Genomic DNA, 25559 nt, shown 5'->3' with positions numbered 1-25559 from the left:
AAGGCGGACAGGATGACATGTCCACTAGATCTGCATACCAAGTCCTGCGCGGCCATGCAGGCGCTATTAGAATCACTGATGCTCTCTCCTGTTTGATTTTGGCAATCAATCGAGGAAGCAGTGGGAAGGGTGGAAACACATAAGCCATCCCGAAGTTCCAAGGTGCTGTCAAAGCATCTATCAGAACCGCTCCCGGATCCCTGGATCTGGATCCGTAGCGAGGAAGTTTGGCGTTCTGGCGAGACGCCATGAGATCTCTCTCTGGTTTGCCCCAACGTTGAAGTATTTGGGCAAAGACCTCCGGATGAAGTTCCCACTCCCCCGGATGAAGAGTCTGGCGACTCAAGAAATCCGCCTCCCAGTTCTCCACTCCCGGGATGTGGATTGCTGACAGGTGGCAAGAGTGAGACTCTGCCCAGCGAATTATCTTTGATACTTCTATCATTGCTAGGGAGCTTCTTGTCCCTCCTTGATGGTTGATGTAAGCTACAGTCGTGATGTTGTCCGACTGAAACCTGATGAACCCCCGAGTCTTTAACTGGGGCCAAGCTAGAAGGGCATTGAGAACTGCTCTCAATTCCAGAATGTTTATTGGCAGGAGACTTTCCTCCTGACTCCATTGTCCCTGAGCCTTCAGAGAATTCCAGACAGCGCCCCAACCTAGAAGGCTGGCGTCTGTTGTTACAATTGTCCAGTCCGGCCTGCTGAACGGCATCCCCCTGGACAGATGTGGCCGAGAAAGCCACCATAGAAGAGAGTTTCTGGTCTCTTGATCCAGATTCAGAGTGGGGGACAAATCTGAGTAATCCCCATTCCACTGACTCAGCATGCACAATTGCAGCGGTCTGAGATGTAGGCGTGCAAAGGGAACTATGTCCATTGCTGCTACCATTAAGCCGATCACCTCCATGCATTGAGCTACTGACGGGAGTTGAATGGAATGAAGGACACGGCATGCATTTAGAAGCTTTGTTAATCTGTCTTCTGTCAGATAAATCTTCATTTCTACAGAATCTATAAGAGTCCCCAAGAATGGAACTCTTGTGAGAGGAAAGAGAGAACTCTTCTTTTCGTTCACTTTCCATCCATGCGACCTTAGAAATGCCAGAACTAACTCTGTATGAGACTTGGCAGTTTGAAAGCTTGAAGCTTGTATCAGAATGTCGTCTAGGTACGGAGCTACCGAAATTCCTCGCGGTCTTAGTACCGCCAGAAGGGCACCCAGAACCTTTGTGAAGATTCTTGGAGCCGTAGCCAATCCGAATGGAAGGGCTACAAACTGGTAATGCCTGTTTAAGAAGGCAAACCTTAGATACCGGTAATGATCCTTGTGAATCGGTATGTGAAGGTAAGCATCCTTTAAATCCACTGTGGTCATGTACTGACCCTCTTGGATCATGGGTAAGATTGTCCGAATAGTTTCCATTTTGAACGATGGAACTCTTAGGAATTTGTTTAGGATCTTTAAATCCAAGATTGGCCTGAAAGTTCCCTCTTTTTTGGGAACCACAAACAGGTTTGAGTAAAACCCTTGTCCTTGTTCCGACCGCGGAACCGGATGGATCACTCCCATTAATAATAGATCTTGTACACAGCGTAGAAACGCGTCCTTTATTTGGTTTGTTGACAACCTTGACAGATGAAATCTCCCTCTTGGGGGAGAGAATTTGAAGTCTAGAAGGTATCCCTGAGATATGATCTCTAGCGCCCAGGGATCCTGGACATCTCTTGCCCAAGCCTGGGCGAAGAGAGAGAGTCTGCCCCCCACTAGATCCGGTCCCGGATCGGGGGCCCTCGGTTCATGCTGTCTTTGGGGCAGCAGCAGGTTTACTGGTCTGCTTGCCCTTGTTCCAGGACTGGTTAGGCTTCCAGCCTTGTCTGTAACGAGCAACAGCTCCTCCCTGTTTTGGTGCAGTGGAAGTTGGCGCTGCTCCTGCTTTGAAATTCCGAAAGGGACGAAAATTAGACTGTCTAGCCTTAGCTTTGGCTTTGTCTTGAGGTAGAGCGTGGCCCTTACCTCCTGTAATGTCAGCAATAATTTCTTTCAAACCGGGCCCAAATAAAGTTTGCCCCTTGAAAGGTATATTAAGTAATTTGGACTTAGAAGTTACATCAGCCGACCAGGATTTTAGCCACAGCGCCCTGCGTGCCTGAATGGCGAATCCTGAATTCTTAGCCGTAAGTTTGGTTAAATGTACTACGGCCTCCGAAATGAATGAATTAGCTAGTTTAAGGACTCTAAGCCTGTCCGTAATGTCGTCCAGCGTAGCTGAACTAAGGTTCTCTTCCAGAGACTCAATCCAAAATGCTGCCGCAGCCGTGATCGGCGCGATGCATGCAAGGGGTTGTAACATAAAACCTTGATGAACAAACATTTTCTTAAGGTAACCCTCTAATTTTTTATCCATAGGATCTGAAAAGGCACAGCTATCCTCCACCGGGATAGTGGTACGCTTAGCTAAAGTAGAAACTGCTCCCTCCACCTTAGGGACCGTTTGCCATAAGTCCCGTGTGGTGGCGTCTATTGGAAACATCTTTCTAAATATTGGAGGGGGTGAGAACGGCACACCGGGTCTATCCCACTCCTTAGTAACAATTTCAGTTAATCTCTTAGGTATAGGAAAAACGTCAGTACTCGCCGGTACCGCAAAGTATTTATCCAACCTACACATTTTCTCTGGTATTGCAACAGCGTTACAATCGTTGAGAGCTGCTAAGACCTCCCCTAGTAATACACGGAGGTTTTCCAATTTAAATTTAAAATTTGAAATATCTGAATCCAATCTGTTTGGATCAGAACCGTCACCCACAGAATGAAGCTCTCCGTCCTCATGCTCTGCAAGCTGTGACGCAGTATCAGACATGGCCCTAGAATTATCAGCGCACTCTGTTCTCACCCCAGAGTGATCACGCTTGCCTCTTAGTTCTGGTAATTTAGCCAAAACTTCGGTCATAACAGTAGCCATATCTTGTAATGTTATCTGTAATGGCTGCCCAGATGTACTAGGCGCCATAATATCACGCACCTCCCGGGCGGGAGATGCAGGTACTGACACGTGAGGCGAGTTAGTCGGCATAACTCTCCCCTCGCTGTTTGGTGAAATTTGTTCAATTTGTACAGATTGGCTTTTATTTAAGGTAGCATCAATACAGTTAGTACATAAATTTCTATTGGGCTCCACCTTGGCATTGGAACAAATGACACAGGTATCTTCCTCTGAATCAGACATGTTTAACACACTGGCAATAAACATGCAACTCGGTTACAATTTTATTTAATAAAAACGTACTGTGCCTCAAGAAGCACTAAACGATTAAATGACAGTTGAAATAATGAACTGAAAAACAGTTATAGCATCACTCTTAACAAACAACACAACTTTTTAGCAAAGGTTTGTTCCCATTAGTAAAATAACACTAATTAAATTTTAAACATAAAAATTACAGAGCAACGTTTTAAATCACAGTCACTATATAAGTCTCACAGCTCTGCTGAGAGAATCTACTTCCCTTCAAAGAAGTTTGAAGACCCCTGAGTTCTGTTAGAGATGAACCGGATCATGCAGAAAAACTGACTGGAAATTTTTGATGCGTAGCAAAGAGCGCCAAAAACGGCCCCTCCCTCTCACACACAGCAGTGAGAGAGAAACGAAACTGTCATAATTAACACAAGCAAACTGCCAAGTGGAAAAATAATGCCCAAATACTTATTCACTCAGTACCTCATTAATGCAAACGATTCTACATTCCAGCAAAAACGTTTAACATGAAAAATACCTAATAAAAGGTTTAATGTACTTTTACAGAGTAATTCCGGTGAAATACCATCCCCAGAATACTAAAGTGTAGAGTATACATACATGTTCATTATAACGGTATGGCAGGATTTTTTCATCAATTCCATTCAGAAAATAAAAACTGCTACATACCTCAATGCAGATTCAACTGCCCGCTGTCCCCTGATCTGAAGTTTTTACCTCCCTCAGATGGCCGAGAAACAGCAATATGATCTTAACTACTCCGGTTAAAATCATAAGAAAAACTCTGGTAGATTCTTCTTCAAACTCTGCCAGAGGGGTAATAACACGCTCCGGTGCTATTGTAAAATAACAAACTTTTGATTGAAGTTCTAAAAACTAAGTATAATCACCATAGTCCTCTCACACCTCCTATCTAGTCTTTGGGTGCAAGAGAATGACTGGAGGTGACGTAGAGGGGAGGAGCTATATAGCAACTCTGCTGGGTGAATCCTCTTGCACTTCCTGTAGGGGAGCAGATAATATCCCAGAAGTAATGATGACCCGTGGACTGATCACACATAACAGAAGAAAAGGGATACCAGGCCTCTCCCATTCCCTAGCAATAATCTCTGTAGCCCGATCTGGTACAGGACAGACCTCCACCATGGAAGGTACATCAAAATACTTGTTTAGTTTACTAGACTTCTTAGGGTTGACTACAACAGTGTGAGTCGCCCAAGGTAGCCAAAACCACCTTAACAAACCGAGGTGTTCCAGCTTAAATCTAAATGATACCGCTTTCAGCATCAGCAGAAGGAATTACACTGTCAGAGTGAGATTTTCTCCTCAGATTTCTGGGAAGGAACATTCGAAATATCAACTGTGTCAACCTTACTCACTGAATCCATAGATTTCCTCTTGCACTTTCCCTGCAACATGGGAAAGGATGGGAAATGCAGACAACACATCAGATAACGCAGAAGACATGAGGGTAGCGATGTCGTGCAACGTAACTCCAGGCGGAGCTTGAGAGGAAGTGGAGGGCACTGCATGTGTGGACGACAAAACTTGGGACACTTGAGGAGAAAGCTGTGGCATATCTTGAACATTGTCAGAAGACCCCTGTACAGCATTCGCCTTAGACAATGTTGGCTCAGAAAAAAGTCTATCCCTGTAATTTAATGTTCTCTCAATACATGAGGGACAGAAATGGATTGGTGGTTCAAAACAAAGAACAAGTAACATTTTGCAGGGCCTCTTGTTCCATCTTTACTCAGAATTGAACAAATTCGAAATAAATAGTTATATTTTAATTTGCAATTAACACACAAAAACCGTTACTGTGTCCCTTTAAATTTTAAAATGAAACTGCTTTTTTTTAGTGCAAAAACAGAATAAAACTGTCACAAACACTGCAGACCTCTACACCTCAACTTTGCTGAAGTGCCTACCTGCCTTGCCGATACCGGAGCCAATATCCTGATAGAAGAATTCCGGACTCAATGCAGATCACTAAAAACGATGTCCAGCAACCCTAGTACTGCTTACAAGTCTTGCAAGGAAGCAACAAGCACTTCTCACCTCTGGAACAGAGGAAGTGAGGGAGAAAAGGCACATAACAGAAACCTTGCCGCCTCAGCTAGCCCCGCCCATTGTGGGCGTAACAAAATTAACCTCCTGGCCGGCATTATTATACTCGAGTAACGACGCCGGGAGCAAGTGAGAACACACCACACATTGAGCCTATGTCTCCTCGCCCTAAGTGCCTGCAAATAATGCCCTTTTAACATGATCCCCAACAAGAGAATGTCTGTGGTGTCCCATCCAAATGAAGCGTTAAAGTGCTATATTTTTCCTACACAGCTCAGAAAAATAAAATCAGAACTTAACTCCATATAATCTGCCAGGCAGCTCACTTGGTTTGAGAGGCATGTTCCCTCACATGGACCTGTGGGAAAAAACAACTGAGTAATCTTACTCAAGCTTTTAAGTTGGGGCAGCAATAACTACTTGGGAGGCACAGTGAGGATTATACCCCACCAGTTCCCAATTGCTTAAAAGCCACCACTGCTCTACTGAAGAGACTGACATGGGCTACGGCTACACCCCAGGATAAAGCATAACAAACTTGCACTGCTGAAAAATTAATAAATCTTGATTTAAGAATCTTCTTCCAGACACCTAAACTTAACCACCTCCTTGCTCTTAACGTAGGCAAAGAGTATGACTGGGGTTGGAGGGAAGGGAGGAGATATTTAACAGCTTTGCCGTGGTGCTCTTAGCCGCCTCCTGCTGGGCAGGAATGATATTCCCAATAGTAATTAGAGATGATCCGTGGACTCACCGTGTCATTAGAAAGAAATGTATGCTTACCTGACAAATTTCTCTTTCGTGGTGAGAGTCGACAAACCTGCCAGATTATTCTTAGTGACAGCAATTCTAGCTGGCAACCTCTTTTTACCCTACTATCTTTCTTCTTGGCAATATGAAATACTGGAAAGGTTGGGAAAATTAAAGCTCTTTTTAGAAGGGTTCTTTGCCTCCTCCTGGTGGCTAGATAATGAATTCCCAACAGCAAGGAATTTCATGGACTCACCGCAAAGAAAGGAAGATCAGGTAAGCATAAATGTTTTTCCAGATATAAATTTAATCAGTTCACTCTGTGCTCTAGAAACTGAATTCATGGCTTCCCTGAGCTTTGGAAAATGCTTCAAAAGTTTTTTTGTTTTTTTAAAAAAATTATATTTGTTTTCTTTAAGTTTTACTGCAACAGTAATTTATGGGTAGCCAAAAAAGCCCTGAATATTCAGGTTTGGCAAAGTGTAGGTAGGATTTAGGGGATTAAGGTGAGTTGGCTCTTATCCCTGGCAAGGATTTGGGTTAAGGCAGGTGGAGACTGAGGTTAACCCCTTAATACCCTCACTCTCCCTGTTGTCACAGCTTGGCAGGTAGCTATCTGTGGCAAGCTGGCAGCAGAGGTAGACATTTGAGAAAATTGTTGGGGTGGGGTAGGTAGGATTTGGGGTTTAAACTGAGAGGCTTCTTGACCTCGTTAGTGAATAGTAGTGGATGATACTGGAGACCCCATGTTAACACCTTCATGCAGAAATAGTCATGGAGGCAGTTGCTGGCGTTTAGCCCTGCTCTGAGTAAATAGACTTTAGTTACCATGTGCTGTACAGTGGTAATTTTTGTTATAGTGATGGGGGGGGGGGGGTGTGTTAGGCAGTAATTAACCCCTTGTAAACCCTTTACAGCCTCACTAGCAGTAGTGATATTGGTGTAGTGTGACAACCCTGTTCCAGACAGCCTTCTACCAAGTAATAAGGTTCTTCATCTATGCAAACACACTATATACTTTCCTTTAAACCCTGAAAATGTAGAAATGTAGAAAAAAAGAAAAAGAAAAGATAGAAGTAACCCACAATATAACAGCCATTAACCCCTTCATGCCCAGGTGAAGTGGTCAACATTGGAACAACGTTCCGAGGTAAACATCTGCTTGAAAAATGAAACCACATGATTGTTGATGTGATCATGTAATTTCAAAGCCAGGATCGCATTATGGGGACTGCCTACAATGCTAGGCATATCCCCCAGTCCAATTTCAAACTAAAAGGAGGAGGCTGCAGGACGCCAAAAAGGTAAGACTTTCTTTGCCGCCCTAAGGACGTTAAAGCCCAGTGCTGTTAGGATGGCATGGAATGTCCTAAGGGCGTAAAGGGGTTAAGCAAAATATAATCTCAAGATATTTTACAATGTTTAGTAACTTTGCCATGTACCCTTATTTTACTTACAGAAACTAAGCAAAAACAAAGTGAAAGAATAAAACACATTCATGTCAAACTGCTTTATTACATCTTAAATAACAGTACATTTTAATATAGTATCTATCTTGCATCCAGCGTTCTTGTAGTACACTGACTTTAAAATTAAATACAAAAGGTGAAGGAAGAAGGGGGTGCAGACAGCTCTAGAGTAATTTATGCAAGAAGTGGGAGGGGCCATCTTCTCTGCCAGGTCCCGGCCTAACGCACAATTACAGCACTTTTGTACAGAAATTGGAGAGTGAAAAAAAAAAAAGAAAAAAAGAAAAAAAAAAAAAAAAAGGGGGAGGGGGGGGAAGAGAATAAAAAGCACTATTGGTAAAAAGTATTGTTCATGTACAATAAGGAAGAAGCTACCAAAATAATAGTTTGCCGTTTACCAGCTTTCCTGCAATTCAGACCCGTATAGCAAACGTACTGTATTACAGATCTAGGTTACAAGAAAGAGGTAATATTCAATTTAGAAGGGCTAAATGATGCAAGATCCTTTTTCTACTAGAACTGGCTGAGAAGCATCAACTTAAACAAGAGTAATCTAGTTTAATTTCACATTTCCCAACTCTTCCTGAAAAATCGATTTTTATGCAATCGTTTGAACAGGATTTTTTTATTATTTGTTAAAAAAGTGAAGTAGGCTACTCTTCAAAGTGCTCATTTTTTGCACTGAACTTTTGAAAATGTATACACAGAGTAGCAGTGATTATATATATATATAAAAAAAAATGAGCACAACTGCGATAGTTATTTCATTTTTTTAAACAGGTTATTTTTTTTTAAAATTAAAAACAAAACATCTAAGGACTTTTCTATTTGCACATTTTAAGCAACTCTACAGCATGCAACCCTAAGGGGAAAACCCATCCCTATGGCAAACACACCCCCCCTTGCCAACAAAAGAATAAAAGCTTTCATAAGTTTTAACTTAGAAAGTTCAAGATCATTATTTCCAAAAACATTAATTTGTACATCATTTCATACACATCTGACTGTATATCCGAAAGTACAGGCATTCTTCCACAGCTGTTCCTAGTCTAAGATATGTGACCAGGCTAGTGTTGGTGAAATATACCCTTTTAACTTATTTTATTACCAGTAATTTCTGGAACACATTGTAGGGGAGCTATAACAATGTTTATGTTACAATGAATAAAGACTTGACATGCGTCAAAAAACAAAGGCCAATTAAATAAAAAAAAAATATCATTAACTGTCTTTTTAAAGAAAAAAATATATAAAATGCCAGCAACAGCTTGAAGCACCAACAGGACTCTGCAAGATTCCTTTTGGGGAAGCTTTTCTGAAATGTTCACAAATTTGCTGATGTTTAAATAAATGTTCCATGAAAAAACAAAATATTTTAAAGCTGTGCTTGACAAATGTGCCACACATGCCATGGATGCTGCCAGATACCTAGAATACACACTGAGAAAACCCAATCCTCAGATTTTTTGCAACCAACCTCATTACAATTGGAAGTTATGGGGTCAATCTAGAACGGCGGATGGAGCGACCGCAACACATTGCTCTGCAATGTAACATGCTCCAATTTCCTAAAGCTGTTAATATACATTTGTTGTACAGACAGTTTTAAAATGTTGTTGAAACATTATTAACAACCGTATAATATTTGTACAGATTCAGCTCCTAAAGCAAGGCTGTAAGGTTTTCTCTGATGCCTCCAAAACACTATACTTTGAAGACACACCAGACATGTTGCCACCATACCAAAATATGCTGAGCATTAATATAAACCACAGGAGCAACTTATCCAACGGTTGCTAAAATATTTTGTCGTTTCCCTCTTTTATAAAGAGCATGTAAAGGTCTAAATAATTGCAACAACCATGTTTCTGTGCAACAAACCAGACAGGGACCTTGTTTATGGCATCAAGACATGCAGGTCTATCACTCTCCATCTTCACATAATGGACCATACAATAGAGGGGAATAAAGAAAAAAGGAAAAAAAGAATACAAAAACAAACAAAAAAAAACAAAACAATTTGTATCTTAAAATCTTGTCACAGTTGCAGTTTCACTATTCTAAGACTGCAAAACACCCATGTCTACATAAGCAAAACCAGCCACTTCTCTAAAAACCTTCAGAGTAACTCCTGAAAAATTCCTTTATTTTTTGTTAGTTACTTTCTGGTTATGACTTTTTTATAGTGTTGTTTAAATCATTATTCAAGACAAATGGCAAAGAAATTATGGTCCCAAAAGGAATGCACAATTCTGTATTTAAAAAAAGGAAAGAAAAAAAAAACTTCCTATAGCAAATAATTGTGCTCTTGGATTCAGCAAAAAAACAAGGGTAGAGGATTCTGCCCTTGTATAGGAGTAGGGAGAGTGGGTGTCCAAGTTAGTATGGTTGGATTGGATATGCTATGATTTAAATTTTTTCAAAGGTTGGAATGGTCTTCCAGTCACGAAGGTGTCCACTGGGTATCTATAAAAATAGAAGAAAAAAATTGACAGATTGTAGAATTTGCCAAAACATGAAAAACCCGAATGTAACAAAAAAACACACTAGATGCTTTTTAATATCTTGAATACAACTAAGCATTCCATTAAGTATTTGATTTAATTACAGGTATTTAAAAAAACTAAAATTCCTGTGCTGAAAAACACCCCAAAATGCAGATATTATGTGGGGCAGTTCACCGTCTCCTTAAAGGGACACTGTACCCAAAAATTTTCTTTCGTGATTCAGATTGAGCATGAAATTTTAAGCAACTTTCTAATTTACTCCTATTATCAAATGATCTTCATTCTCTTGGTATCTTTATTTGAAATGCAAGAATGTAAGTTTAGATGCCGGCCCATTTTTGGTGAACAACCTGGGTTGTCCTTGCTGATTGGTGGATAAATTCATCCATCAGTAAAAAAGTGCTGTCCAGAGTACTGAAACCAAAAAAAAGCTTAGATGCCTTCTTTTTCAAATGATAGCAAGAGAATGAAGAAACATTGATAATAGGAGTAAATAAGAAAGTTGCTTAAAATTGCATGCGCTTTCTGAATTACAAAAGAAAAAATTTGGGTTCAGTGTCCCTTTAAGAACTTATATTAGAAAAACCAGCAGTGCATGTACAACACGAGCAATTTGAAGAAACCCCCCCGCCAAAAAAAACCCTTTCATTAAAAAAAAATATGCATCAACATGTATAGTCATTTTCATATGCATAACAAAAGTGGAATATTAGGTCTCTAATCTTTTAACTGTTGAGCCATTTCCACCATGTATGTGCTGAACTGTTTTGGAGTTTTTAGATGCTGCTCTCAATGAGAAACTCACACATTGTAGATTGTTTTTTCAACAGACCAAGCAGATTCAAACAATACCATTATTTTATGTATTTCATGGCGTGAGAACCATACAAAAAAAAAAAAACAGAATTTATGTTTACCTGATAAATTACTTTCTCCAACGGTGTGTCCGGTCCACGGCGTCATCCTTACTTGTGGGATATTCTCTTCCCCAACAGGAAATGGCAAAGAGCCCAGCAAAGCTGGTCACATGATCCCTCCTAGGCTCCGCCTACCCCAGTCATTCGACCGACGTTAAGGAGGAATATTTGCATAGGAGAAACCATATGGTACCGTGGTGACTGTAGTTAAAGAAAATAAATTATCAGACCTGATTAAAAAAAAAAAACCAGGGCGGGCCGTGGACCGGACACACCGTTGGAGAAAGTAATTTATCAGGTAAACATAAATTCTGTTTTCTCCAACATAGGTGTGTCCGGTCCACGGCGTCATCCTTACTTGTGGGAACCAATACCAAAGCTTTAGGACACGGATGAAGGGAGGGAGCAAATCAGGTCACCTAAATGGAAGGCACCACGGCTTGCAAAACCTTTCTCCCAAAAATAGCCTCAGAAGAAGCAAAAGTATCAAACTTGTAAAATTTGGTAAAAGTGTGCAGTGAAGACCAAGTCGCTGCCCTACATATCTGATCAACAGAAGCCTCGTTCTTGAAGGCCCATGTGGAAGCCACAGCCCTAGTGGAATGAGCTGTGATTCTTTCGGGAGGCTGCCGTCCGGCAGTCTCGTAAGCCAATCTGATGATGCTTTTAATCCAAAAAGAGAGAGAGGTAGAAGTTGCTTTTTGACCTCTCCTTTTACCGGAATAAACAACAAACAAGGAAGATGTTTGTCTAAAATCCTTTGTAGCATCTAAATAGAATTTTAGAGCGCGAACAACATCCAAATTGTGCAACAAACGTTCCTTCTTTGAAACTGGTTTCGGACACAGAGAAGGTACGATAATCTCCTGGTTAATGTTTTTGTTAGAAACAACTTTTGGAAGAAAACCAGGTTTAGTACGTAAAACCACCTTATCTGCATGGAACACCAGATAAGGAGGAGAACACTGCAGAGCAGATAATTCTGAAACTCTTCTAGCAGAAGAAATTGCAACTAAAAACAAAACTTTCCAAGATAATAACTTAATATCAACGGAATGCAAGGGTTCAAACGGAACCCCCTGAAGAACTGAAAGAACTAAATTGAGACTCCAAGGAGGAGTCAAAGGTTTGTAAACAGGCTTAATTCTAACCAGAGCCTGAACAAAGGCTTGAACATCTGGCACAGCGGCCAGCTTTTTGTGAAGTAACACAGACAAGGCAGAAATCTGTCCCTTCAGGGAACTTGCAGATAATCCTTTTTCCAATCCTTCTTGAAGGAAGGATAGAATCCTAGGAATCTTAACCTTGTCCCAAGGGAATCCTTTAGATTCACACCAACAGATATATTTTTTCCAAATTTTGTGGTAAATCTTTCTAGTTACAGGCTTTCTGGCCTGAACAAGAGTATCGATAACAGAATCTGAGAATCCTCGCTTCGATAAGATCAAGCGTTCAATCTCCAAGCAGTCAGCTGGAGTGAAACCAGATTCGGATGTTCGAACGGACCCTGAACAAGAAGGTCTCGTCTCAAAGGTAGCTTCCAAGGAGGAGCCGATGACATATTCACCAGATCTGCGTACCAAGTCCTGCGTGGCCACGCAGGAGCTATCAAGATCACCGACGCCCTCTCCTGATTGATCCTGGCTACCAGCCTGGGGATGAGAGGAAACGGCGGGAACACATAAGCTAGTTTGAAGGTCCAAGGTGCTACTAGTGCATCCACTAGAGCCGCCTTGGGATCCCTGGATCTGGACCCGTAGCAAGGAACTTTGAAGTTCTGACGAGAGGCCATCAGATCCATGTCTGGAATGCCCCACAGCTGAGTGACTTGGGCAAAGATTTCCGGATGGAGTTCCCACTCCCCCGGATGCAATGTCTGACGACTCAGAAAATCCGCTTCCCAATTTTCCACTCCTGGGATGTGGATAGCAGACAGGTGGCAGGAGTGAGACTCCGCCCATAGAATGATTTTGGTCACTTCTTCCATCGCCAGGGAACTCCTTGTTCCCCCCTGATGGTTGATGTACGCAACAGTTGTCATGTTGTCTGATTGAAACCGTATGAACTTGGCCCTCGCTAGCTGAGGCCAAGCCTTGAGAGCATTGAATATCGCTCTCAGTTCCAGAATGTTTATCGGTAGAAGAGATTCTTCCCGAGACCAAAGACCCTGAGCTTTCAGGGATCCCCAGACCGCGCCCCAGCCCATCAGACTGGCGTCGGTCGTGACAATGACCCACTCTGGTCTGCGGAATGTCATCCCTCGTGACAGGTTGTCCAGGGACAGCCACCAACGGAGTGAGTCTCTGGTCCTCTGATTTACTTGTATCTTCTGAGACAAGTCTGTATAGTCCCCATTCCACTGACTGAGCATGCACAGTTGTAATGGTCTTAGATGAATGCGTGCAAAAGGAACTATGTCCATTGCCGCTACCATCAACCCGATCACTTCCATGCACTGAGCTATGGAAGGAAGAGGAACGGAATGAAGTATCCGACAAGAGTCTAGAAGTTTTGTTTTTCTGGCCTCTGTCAGAAAAATCCTCATTTCTAAGGAGTCTATTATTGTTCCCAAGAAGGGAACCCTTGTTGACTGAGATAGAGAACTCTTTTCCACGTTCACTTTCCATCCGTGAGATCTGAGAAAGGCCAGGACAATGTCCGTGTGAGCCTTTGCTTGAGGAAGGGACGACGCTTGAATCAGAATGTCGTCCAAGTAAGGTACTACAGCAATGCCCCTTGGTCTTAGCACAGCTAGAAGGGACCCTAGTACCTTTGTGAAAATCCTTGGAGCAGTGGCTAATCCGAAAGGAAGCGCCACGAACTGGTAATGTTTGTCCAGGAATGCGAACCTCAGGAACCGATGATGTTCCTTGTGGATAGGAATATGTAGATACGCATCCTTTAAATCCACCGTGGTCATGAATTGACCTTCCTGGATGGAAGGAAGAATAGTTCGAATGGTTTCCATCTTGAACGATGGAACCTTGAGAAACTTGTTTAAGATCTTGAGATCTAAGATTGGTCTGAACGTTCCCTCTTTTTTGGGAACTATAAACAGATTGGAGTAGAACCCCATCCCTTGTTCTCTTAATGGAACGGGATGAATCACTCCCATTTTTAACAGGTCTTCTACACAATGTAAGAATGCCTGTCTTTTTATGTGGTCTGAAGACAACTGAGACCTGTGGAACCTCCCCCTTGGGGGAAGTCCCTTGAATTCCAGAAGATAACCTTGGGAGACTATTTCTAGCGCCCAAGGATCCAGAACATCTCTTGCCCAAGCCTGAGCGAAGAGAGAGAGTCTGCCCCCCACCAGATCCGGTCCCGGATCGGGGGCCAACATTTCATGCTGTCTTGGTAGCAGTGGCAGGTTTCTTGGCCTGCTTTCCCTTGTTCCAGCCTTGCATTGGTCTCCAAGCTGGCTTGGCTTGAGAAGTATTACCCTCTTGCTTAGAGGACGTAGCACTTTGGGCTGGTCCGTTTCTACGAAAGGGACGAAAATTAGGTTTATTTTTTGCCTTGAAAGGCCGATCCTGAGGAAGGGCGTGGCCCTTACCCCCAGTGATATCCGAGATAATCTCTTTCAAGTCAGGGCCAAACAGCGTTTTCCCCTTGAAAGGAATGTTAAGTAGCTTGTTCTTGGAAGACGCATCAGCCGACCAAGATTTCAACCAAAGCGCTCTGCGCGCCACAATAGCAAACCCAGAATTCTTAGCCGCTAGCCTAGCCAATTGCAAAGTGGCGTCTAGGGTGAAAGAATTAGCCAATTTGAGAGCATTGATTCTGTCCATAATCTCCTCATAAGGAGGAGAATCACTGTCGACCGCCTTTATCAGCTCATCAAACCAGAAACATGCGGCTGTAGCGACAGGGACAATGCATGAAATTGGTTGTAGAAGGTAACCCTGCTGAACAAACATCTTTTTAAGCAACCCTTCTAATTTTTTATCCATAGGATCTTTGAAAGCACAACTATCCTCTATGGGTATAGTGGTGCGTTTGTTTAAAGTGGAAACCGCTCCCTCGACCTTGGGGACTGTCTGCCATAAGTCCTTTCTGGGGTCGACCATAGGAAACAATTTTTTAAATATGGGGGGAGGGACGAAAGGAATACCGGGCCTTTCCCATTCTTTATTAACAATGTCCGCCACCCGCTTGGGTATAGGAAAAGCTTCTGGGAGCCCCGGCACCTCTAGGAACTTGTCCATTTTACATAGTTTCTCTGGGATGACCAACTTGTCACAATCATCCAGAGTGGATAATACCTCCTTAAGCAGAATGCGGAGATGTTCCAACTTAAATTTAAATGCAATCACATCAGGTTCAGCTTGTTGAGAAATGTTCCCTGAATCAGTAATTTCTCCCTCAGACAAAACCTCCCTGGCCCCATCAGACTGAGTTAGGGGCCCTTCAGAAATATTAATATCAGCGTCGTCATGCTCTTCAGTATCTAAAACAGAGCAGTCGCGCTTACGCTGATAAGTGTTCATTTTGGCTAAAATGTTTTTGACAGAATTATCCATTACAGCCGTTAATTGTTGCATAGTAAGGAGTATTGGCGCGCTAGATGTACTAGGGGCCTCCTGAGTGGGCAAGACTCGTGTAGACGAAGGAGGGAATGATGCAGTACCATGCTTACTCCCCTCACTTGAGGAATCATCTTGGGCATCATTGTCATTGTCACATAAATCACATTTATTTAAATGAATAGGAATTCTGGCTTCCCCACATTCAGAACACAGTCTATCTGGTAGTTCAGACATGTTAAACAGGCATAAACTTGATAATAAGTACAAAAAACGTTTTAAAATAAAACAGTTACTGTCACTTTAAATTTTAAACTGAACACACTTTATTACTGCAAATGCGAAAAAACATGAAGGAATTGTTCAAAATTCACCAAATTTTCACCACAGTGTCTTAAAGCTTTAAAAGTATTGCACACCAAATTTGGAAGCTTTAACCCTTAAAATAACGGAACCGGAGCCGTTTTGAACTATAACCCCTTTACAGTCCCTGGTATCTGCTTTGCTGAGACCCAACCAAGCCCCAAGGGGAATACGATACCAAATGACGCCTTCAGAAAGTCTTTTCTAAGTATCAGAGCTCCTCTCACATGCGACTGCATGCCATGCCTCTCAAAAACAAGTGCGCAACACCGGCGCGAAAATGAGGCTCTGCCTATGCTTTGGGAAAGCCCCTAAAGAATAAGGTGTCTAAAACAGTGCCTGCCGATATTATTATATCAAAATACCCAGATAAAATGATTCCTCAAGGCTAAATATGTGTTAATAATCAATCGATTTAGCCCAAAAAAAGTCTACAGTCTTAATAAGCCCTTTTTGAAGCCCTTATTTACAATCGTAATAAACATGGCTTACCGGATCCCAGAGGGAAAATGACAGCTTCCAGCACTACATCGTCTTGTTAGAATGTGTCATACCTCAAGCAGCAAGAGACTGCTCACTGTTCCCCCAACTGAAGTTAATTGCTCTCAACAGTCCTGTGTGGAACAGCCATGGATTTTAGTGACGGTTGCTAAAATCATTTTCCTCATACAAACAGAAATCTTCATCTCTTTTCTGTTTCTGAGTAAATAGTACATACCAGCACTATTTCAAAATAACAAACTCTTGATTGAATAATAAAAACTACAGTTAAACACTAAAAAACTCTAAGCCATCTCCGTGGAGATGTTGCCTGTACAACGGCAAAGAGAATGACTGGGGTAGGCGGAGCCTAGGAGGGATCATGTGACCAGCTTTGCTGGGCTCTTTGCCATTTCCTGTTGGGGAAGAGAATATCCCACAAGTAAGGATGACGCCGTGGACCGGACACACCTATGTTGGAGAAAAGTGATTTTTTTTATTAAGGTGTATAAATAGTTGTGCGTGGTTAAGGCTGGTGACGTCAACACGCTTGTGAGAGAATTTAGCAGCATCCTCAGATTCCAGGGCCACTTGCTCCCCATGACATGTGGTTGTCATCTGCACTAAAGACACTGTGGATGAGGACAACGTGTCATTCAAACTAAAAAATTATATTCAATAAAAATATAATCTTCTGTGCAGTTGCTAAACATGGGTTCAAATTGATACTATGTTATATGGAGTTAATGTGCCATCACATATAGGTATTCCAAGAACTGATCACACGGGACAGTAGCCAGTGGCATGGTGGAGAATGCCATACCCATTAGTTAAATAAATTTATTGTATTAACTATTTATCTGTAGGAATAGAATTACATGTATGGAGGGGGAAAGAAATCATTGGAGGAAACACTAAGTACTTACAGAATTTAGTTCCAGATCTTAAGGAAACTGTCCCATGACCCTGTTGCAACTGCCATGCCATCATCTGTTACTCCCAAGCAACTTACACGGTTATCATGACCAGCAAGTACTCCTAAAAATGAAAAATATTTAAAAAAGGGACATCAGTCAAAATGAAAAACTTTTGTGATTTAGAGCATGCAATTTAAAATACAAAAAAAACTTTCCAACTTCCTTCCCTTTTCAAATTGTGCAGTCTTTATATGCACAATTTATAGACACCATGCCATACGGAGTATGTGCAGAGTACATTATATGTGTTTATGATTGGCTGATGGCTTTCGCATAGTAGAGGGGCATGTAAATGAAAGGAAACTGAAATTTGCCCCCAAAAAATCCACTGCTCATTTGAAACCGAATAATGCCCCCCAAAAATCCACTGCTCATTTAAAACCGAATGCCCCCCAAAAATTCCACTGCTCATTTGAAACCGAATAATGCCCCAAAAGATCCACTGCTCATTTGAAACTAAATAAGGGTTACTGCATTGTATTTTATTATGCATTATTTAAGCAATTCTACTTTAATTAATGGTCCTTTAACAGATCAGATTTACAGTACTATGGGATTACCAGTGATAAACTGGTAATTTTGTTATACTCTGTATTATTTGGGTTGGTAGGTTATAGTTTCATGCCTCAAGGCATTTACCTCTAAGGTTCTATTACAATGCCAAATATTCCCAGACTTTTCTATCACTAAATCTTGCGTGGTCTGAATCTGTGCGATATGGAAACCACTGTCTAGTATTGTTTCAAAAATGGAAACCTTAGGGATTTGTATTAGTGCAAAATCATTTTATATGAAGCTGAACCAAATGAACAGAAGCACGAGAGGAAAAAAAAAAGTAATCCAAAATTTATAGTAACAGAAAATAGCTGCCAGAACAGATATGCTTCAGAAAAAAATTGCTTCCATAGTTTCCAAATCACACAAGAACTGTAAGTGCATGCTCCAGACTTCACAAGCCTTCACTGTACCAGCTCATTTATATCTATACCTAATTCTCCTCAGAAGACTAGAAGCTTTTAAAAAAGGGACTGACTTTTGTATGACGACATGTTAAGTGTTTAAATTGGTTACATGCAAATCTAGAGCACTTATATAGCAGGAATACAGTGCAATTCAAAATTTTATAAACATGTACTTCCAGTTTGCTTGATATCTGCGCTCCCAATTCAAAACATTTCAGATAATTTCTAGCAATTAAATATTTTAAGAAGGTTTCAAAGAATTGGCAATGTTTTTCACACGAGTTAAGGTAAACAATTTATTCGTATCTTTCAGGATTGATGTCGGATATCATTTCTCTGTCCACCATGAGGCAAAACACCCCTAAATTTTAGAGCTTTACTTCACTCTGTATTCCCAGCACTACCCTATCCTATTTAGTTACTTTTTTAATTCGACAAGAGAAGAATTAATCAAGTCCTCTGATCTTCATAGCAGGAGGAAGCAGTGATTCTGGCTACTCCAGAATGGCCTTGCAGAAATAAGTATGAGGACCTCATTCAGATAACGTCCTGCCCACCTTGGAGTCTTCACCTCTGGAAAGATTGTCTTTCTAAAGAGCCCATCTTTCATCAGGACATAACATTAGCTTTGACCCGCTTGATGATTGAATGTTTTATTTTATGTAAAATGGGTTGCCTGATAAGATAGAGAACCTTAACCCAGGCTAAGAAGTAATTAACTAAATGTATCACATAGTGAGGAAGAAACACTTGGTCTGGTGTGTAGCCGGGGTATAGTTGGAGATCTTTAAGGATTCCTAGAATTCTGGAGATTCTCCAGGAAGGTTTAGAGAAATATTTGTTAGCCAGTTCTCTGAAGGAACATATTTTATTTGTGTGTATGCTGTAAGAGTGCTAAGCTTCCAGTTAACAAGACATTTGTTTAGCTGATGGCCCAAATTAAACCAGCGACTCTGCCAACTTCTCAGTCTGAACTTGGTGTTAAGGGTACTTCAAGCCCTTTAAAAACATACATGGTTCTGACAATCGGCTGTAAACTTGGAAAATTCGTTTTTTAGCCATTTGTTTGACTAGGCATATTTTGGAACTTTCGGCTTTATCCTGTAAGCATCCTTTCCTTTTTTTTTATCAGGATAAGGCAGTTTAGTTGCAGTATTTTGTTTCTTCCAACTCACAAATCTACAAGTGCATATATTCACCAAATTCTATCAATTTGAATTTATTTTTTTCTTCCTTGTATGCTAAATGTAGCCAATCAGCAAGCGCTACCCAGTGTTCTCAACCAAAACTGGGTAGCGCACTCTTACATTCCTGCCTTTTCAAATAAAGATACCAAGAGAATGAAGAAAAATGTATAGGAGTAAATAAGAAAGTTGCTTAAAATGGAATGCTCTATCTGAAAGAAAAAAAAAAATGGGTTTCATATCCCTTTTAAGGGACAGTATACTGAAAAATTGTTTTTCCTTAACGTATTTCCAATAACTTGTTTTACCAGCTGCAAAGTATAAAATTATGAGACATTTCATTGGTTTGTGTACATGAATTAGCTGGTTTTGTGCTTTTAAAAACACAGCCTATTGAATATATCTAATTATCGTATCACTATTTACACTCGCTTCCTTATCTTATATCTGTAAACCAAAGATCAATACTTCAAGAGGACAATGGAAAATTAACATTTTATTACTCAACTATCCTGCACCTCACTGGGAGTGTAATTTCTTCTGCTGGCTGTTTACTTAGGCTCGTCAAAAGCCTGTAGCACAGTTTAAAAACTTAGTGTAGGTTGGGATTACACAGGCGAAATAGGCTATTTCAAATGCCAAAAAAGGAAATTTATGCTTACCTGATAAATGGATTTCTTCTATGATACGACGAGTCCACGGATTTCATTCTTACCTGTGGGATATTATCCTCCTGCTAACAGGAAGTGGCAAAGAGCACCACAGCAGAGCTGTATATATAGCTCCTCCCTTCCCCTCCACCACCAGTCATTCGACCGAAGGTTATAGGAAGAGAAAGGAAAAGCTAAAAGGCGCAGAGGTGACTGAAGTTATAAATAATAAAAACATAATCTGTCTAAAATTGACAGGGAGGGCCGTGGACTCGTCGTATCGTAGAAGAAATCAATCAGGTAAGCATAAATTTCCTTTTCTTCTACAAGATATGACGAGTCCACGGATTTCATCCTTACTTGTGGGATACAATACCAAAGCAACAGGACACGGATGAAAGGGAGGGACAAGACAGAGACCTAAACGGAAGGCACCACTGCTTGAAGAACTTTCCTCCCAAAAACAGCCTCAGAAGAAGCAAAAAGTATAAAATTTGGAAAATTTGGAAAAAGTATGAAGAGACAATCAAGTCGCAGCCTTACAAATCTGTTCAACAGATGCATCATTTTTAAACGCCCATGTGGAAGCCACAGCCCTAGTAGAATGAGCCATAATTCTTTCAGGAGGCTGCTGTCCAGCAGTCTCATATGCCAGGCGGATGATACTTCTCAGCCAGAAAGAAAAAGAGGTAGCCGTAGCTTTCTGACCCCTACGCTTTCCAGAACAAACAACGAACAATGAAGATGATTGACGGAAATCCTTACTTGCCTGTAAGTAAAACTTTAAGGCACAAACCACGTCCAAGTTATGTAACAGACGCTCCTTCTTGGAAGGATTAGGACACAATGAAGGAACAATAATTTCCTGATTAATATTCTTATTTGAAACAACCTTAGGAAGAAATCCAGGTTTGGTACGTAAAACCACCTTATCAGAATGAAAAATGAGATAAGGCGAATCACACTAATGCTGAAAGCTTAGAAACTCGAGCAGAAGAAATAGCAACCAAAAACATGTAAAGGTTTAAACGGAACCCCCTTGAAGAACTAAATTCAAACTCAAGGGAGGAGTAACTGGTCTAAATACAGGCTTAATTCTGGTTAGAGCCTGACAAAAAGACTGAACATCTGGCACATCTGCCAAACGCTTGTGAAACAAAATTGACAACTCTGAAATTTGTCCCTTTAAGGAACTAGCTGATAAGCCTTTCTCCAATCTTTCTTGGAGAAAAGACAAAATCCTAGGAATCCTAACTTTACTCCATGAGTAACCCTTGGATTCACACCAATAAAGATATTTACGACATATCTTATGATAGATTTTTCTAGTGACAGGCTTTCTAGCCTGTATCAAGGTACTGATAACAGAATCGGAGAATCCTCGCTTCGATAAAATCAAGCGCTCAATCTCCACGCAGTCAGCTGCAGAGTACAAACTCAAGAACTGCAGCTTGCTAGACAGACAAGCTAACCACTAGGTCCACCTAGTCTCAACAGCTTGCCAGTAGACGAGGTAAAATAACTGCAGCTGATTCCCAACAGCAAACCTTCCACTTACTAGGCATCAAAGCTAATCCAAAAGAGACAAGAGTCCCTCAGAAAAAACGTGAGACAGGAAGCACGTGTACCAAGGGCACCCAACCAATTTACAAATGATTGTACAGGCACAGAACGCCCAAAATGTTGAGTGACCAGCGCAAATCCTAGGACAGAAAGGAATACAGACCTCCCAGAACCCAACAAAAGGGCCAAGACAGAGCAACCACTCGAGCCCCCTTAACACAAGCAGCAAGGCGACCAACAAGCCCAACCCATGCGCCGTGACAAAGTCTGCAGAAAGCAGAGACAAAGGGGAAAAAGGTCAAACCGAGCTAGAGCTAGTCCTAGACACGAACGAGCATTAACAAAAAGGCCCAGAGCCCATCCTCCACAAAAGGTATCAAACTGAAATACCCCAGACTCCCTAAAAGGGAGACAATAGGACCCATCCTAACTCAACCCCAAATCCCAGGGGCATAACGGGAACGTACAGATAGGATAAAGAGCTTGACTGCCAGAACCGCAGACTCTCCCCCGAGATCCACGCCGAAATCATAAACAAGGAAACCAGACTTCTATAAGTCAGCGCCCAAGGCGAAACGCTCCAAGATGGACCAGCTGGCAGGCTCTCTCAACGAGGAAAAAGAACCTCCATACAAAATCCAAGGAGGACACAAGAGATACTGCGAAAAACACCTGCAACATGAGTCCATTAGGGAAAAAAAAAAAAAAAAAAACCTAATCCGTAGCCCGAGGCACAGGACTCTAAGAAAAGAGCCCACCATGGACATAACCCCTCCACACGGTAAGGACCACACCCTTCGGATCAGGGATGCGAATGGACACAGTGAGATACCACTGGTCCAGACGTCGGGTGCGGACTGACATGGGTCAGCCCAAGCGTTTCCGACATCCAGACCCGAAGGTCCATAAGTATTTTTTTTTAAATTTTATTTGTGTGTATAAAAACAAATAACTAAACAAGAGAATCAGTAGGTCCCACCGGACCAGCCAGGCGCAACATGTGTCACTAACAAGTAACAGGTCACACACAAAACTCAGGAATAAATCCGGGAACAACTTCCATAGAAGAACTTAAATCAAGCCATCCCAGAATTCCCATAGGGAAAACAGAAAGAAAAAGTAATCCTGACCGAAAAAAAGAAAAAGGGCACCCGCAGGCATCCGCGCCCAGAAGGAACTATGTCTCTGCAAGACCTGCCAAACTGAAACCGTAACCTCCAGAAAAGACTGGGAAAACTCACAGTAGACCAACTGGGGAGAGACACATCCCCACTAGCCTATCTCTAAGAACCTTGCGAGAACTGAGAAGTCCTCTGACCATAAAGGAAAGGATCCACCAATAAATAAAAAAGTTGTCTTAATAGGACAAGCAGCTGCACAATCCTATAACTAAAAGAACAAGGGGGAACTAACACTCCCGGGGGTAATATAGTGCTGTTAACGGTCTGAACACCCGGAATAGGCAGGCACACAACTGCAAAGAAACTTCAGTGTCCTGCAAGCGAATCAGCGCCATTAAATAATTAAATCGAAAATGCCCCGCCATCTCCGGAGGAAACAATCCGCCCTGTACAAAAGAGGAGTATGCGATTGGGATGGCCGCCTCCTGAGGAGCAGAGCCCCCAGAGGCCGATGGCTCGGAAGGCCCAGGGTCCCCCGAGCCTGACGGACCGGCAAACTATCCATGCACGAGAGACAAGATTGGCAGACTTGCAATAACAGGGCCAAATTACGGTCCTCATCCGGGGACGACTCAATTACAATACGAGGATGACTCAGAATCGGATATAAAAATAGTCACGGCATTGGAATCCTCCATGGCTTAAGACTGCACAAGATAAACAGAAATTGGGAAAAAAGAACGACTGTCATCTGACACCCACGATGGCTGGGGGTACTCACCACCTTCTATGACCAGACCTCAGTGGAGCAGACTCTCTGCTCCGTCGCCACTCAGTCAGGAATGCGGAAGGGGAAGACGACCCACCCAAGCGTAAAAACGCACCCAGTCACCAGATGCCCCGCAAAATCTCACAAAGCGTGCCACTAAAGGGTGGCAAAACTAGGCCCACGGAAAAAGTTAAGCAAGTCTGAATAAAAACATAATTTATGTAAGAACTTACCTGATAAATTCATTTCTTTCATATTAGCAAGATTCCATGAGCTAGTGACGTATGGGATATACATTCCTTCCAGGAGGGGCAAAGTTTCCCAAACCTCAAAATGCCTACAAATACACCCCTCACCACACCCACAAATCAGTTTAACGAATAGCAAAGAAGTGGGGTGATAAGAAAAAAGTGCGAAAGCATAAAAAATAAGGAATTGGAATTATTGTGCTTTATACAAAAAAATCATAACCACCACAAAAAGGGTGGGCCTCATGGACTCTTGCTAATATGAAAGAAATTAATTTATCAGGTAAGTTCTTACATAAATTATGTTTTCTTTCATGTAATTAGCAAGAGTCCATGAGCTAGTGACGTATGGGATAATGACTACCCAAGATGTGGATCTTTCCACGCAAGAGTCACTAGAGAGGGAGGGATAAAATAAAGACAGCCAATTCCGCTGAAAAATAATCCACACCCAAAATAAAGTTTAAATTTTATAATGAAAAAAACTGAAAACATAAGCAGAAGATTCAAACTGAAACAGCTGCCTGAAGTATTTTTCTACCAAAACAGCTTCAGAAGAAGAAAACACATCAAAATGGTAGAATTTAGTAAAAATATGCAAAGAAGACCAAGTTGCTGCTTTGCAAATCTGATCAACCGAAGCTTCATTCCTAAACGCCCAGGAAGTAGAAACTGACCTAGTAGAATGAGCTGTAATCCTTTGAGGCGGAGCTTTACCCGACTCGACATAAGCATGATGAATTAAAGATTTCAACCAAGATGCCAAAGAAATGGCAGAGGCCTTCTGACCTTTCCTAGAACCGGAAAAGATAACAAATAGACCAGAAGTCTTTCGGAAATTCTTAGTAGCTTCAACATAATATTTCAAAGCTCTAACTACATCCAAAGAATGCAATGATTTCTCCTTAGAATTCTTAGGATTAGGACATAATGAAGGAACCACAATTTCTCTACTAATGTTGTTGGAATTCACAACCTTAGGTAAAAATTCAAAAGAAGTTCGCAACGCCGCCTTATCCTGATGAAAAATCAGAAAAGGAGACTCACAAGAAAGAGCAGATAATTCAGAAACTTTTCTGGCAGAAGAGATGGCCAAAAGGAGCAAAACTTTCCAAGAAAGTAATTTAATGTCCAATGAATGCATAGGTTCAAACGGAGGAGCTTGAAGAGCCCCCAGAACCAAATTCAAACTCCAAGGAGGAGAAATTGACTTAATGACAGGTTTTATACGAACCAAAGCTTGTACAAAACAATGAATATCAGAAAGATTAGCAATCTTTCTGTGAAAAAACAGAAAGAGCAGAGATTTGTCCTTTCAAGGAACTTGCAGACAAACCTTTCTCCAAACCATCCTGAAGAAATTGTAAAATTCTCGGAATTCTAAAAGAATGCCAAGAAAAATGATGAGAAAGACACCAAGAAATATAAGTCTTCCAGACTCTATAATATATCTCAATAGATACAGATTTACGAGCCTGTAACATATTATTAATCACAGAGTCAGAGAAACCTCTTTGACTAAGAATCAAGCGTTCAATCTCCATACCTTTAAATTTAAGGATTTGAGATCCTGATGGAAAAAAGGACCTTGCGACAGAAGGTCTGGTCTTAACGGAAGAGTCCACGGTTGGCAAGAGGCCATCCGGACAAGATCCGCATACCAAAACCTGTGAGGCCATGCTGGAGCTACCAGCAGAACAAGATCACTCTTGGAAGAAGAACTAGAGGCGGAAAGATATAAGC

The 25559-nt window shown here is 41.5% G+C and overlaps 1 protein-coding gene across 1 annotated transcript in view; it reads right to left on the bottom strand.

Annotated features, from left to right (window-relative positions):
* Positions 1-7575: 7575 nt before the first annotated feature.
* GNB1 (G protein subunit beta 1) overlaps positions 7576-25559 on the bottom strand; it is a gene marked incomplete in the record, with an annotated part of 238044 nt that continues 220060 nt past the window's right edge. The window contains 2 exon segments of the mRNA XM_053690362.1: positions 7576-10015; positions 17269-17380. Coding sequence (XP_053546337.1) covers positions 17274-17380 — 107 coding nt within the window.

The sequence above is a fragment of the Bombina bombina genome, chromosome 8 (assembly GCF_027579735.1).
Source record: "Bombina bombina isolate aBomBom1 chromosome 8, aBomBom1.pri, whole genome shotgun sequence".
Taxonomy (NCBI): Eukaryota; Metazoa; Chordata; class Amphibia; order Anura; family Bombinatoridae; genus Bombina; species Bombina bombina.
The sequence above is the reverse complement of the archived record's forward strand: the minus strand, read 5'-3'. Positions and strand labels throughout refer to the sequence as shown.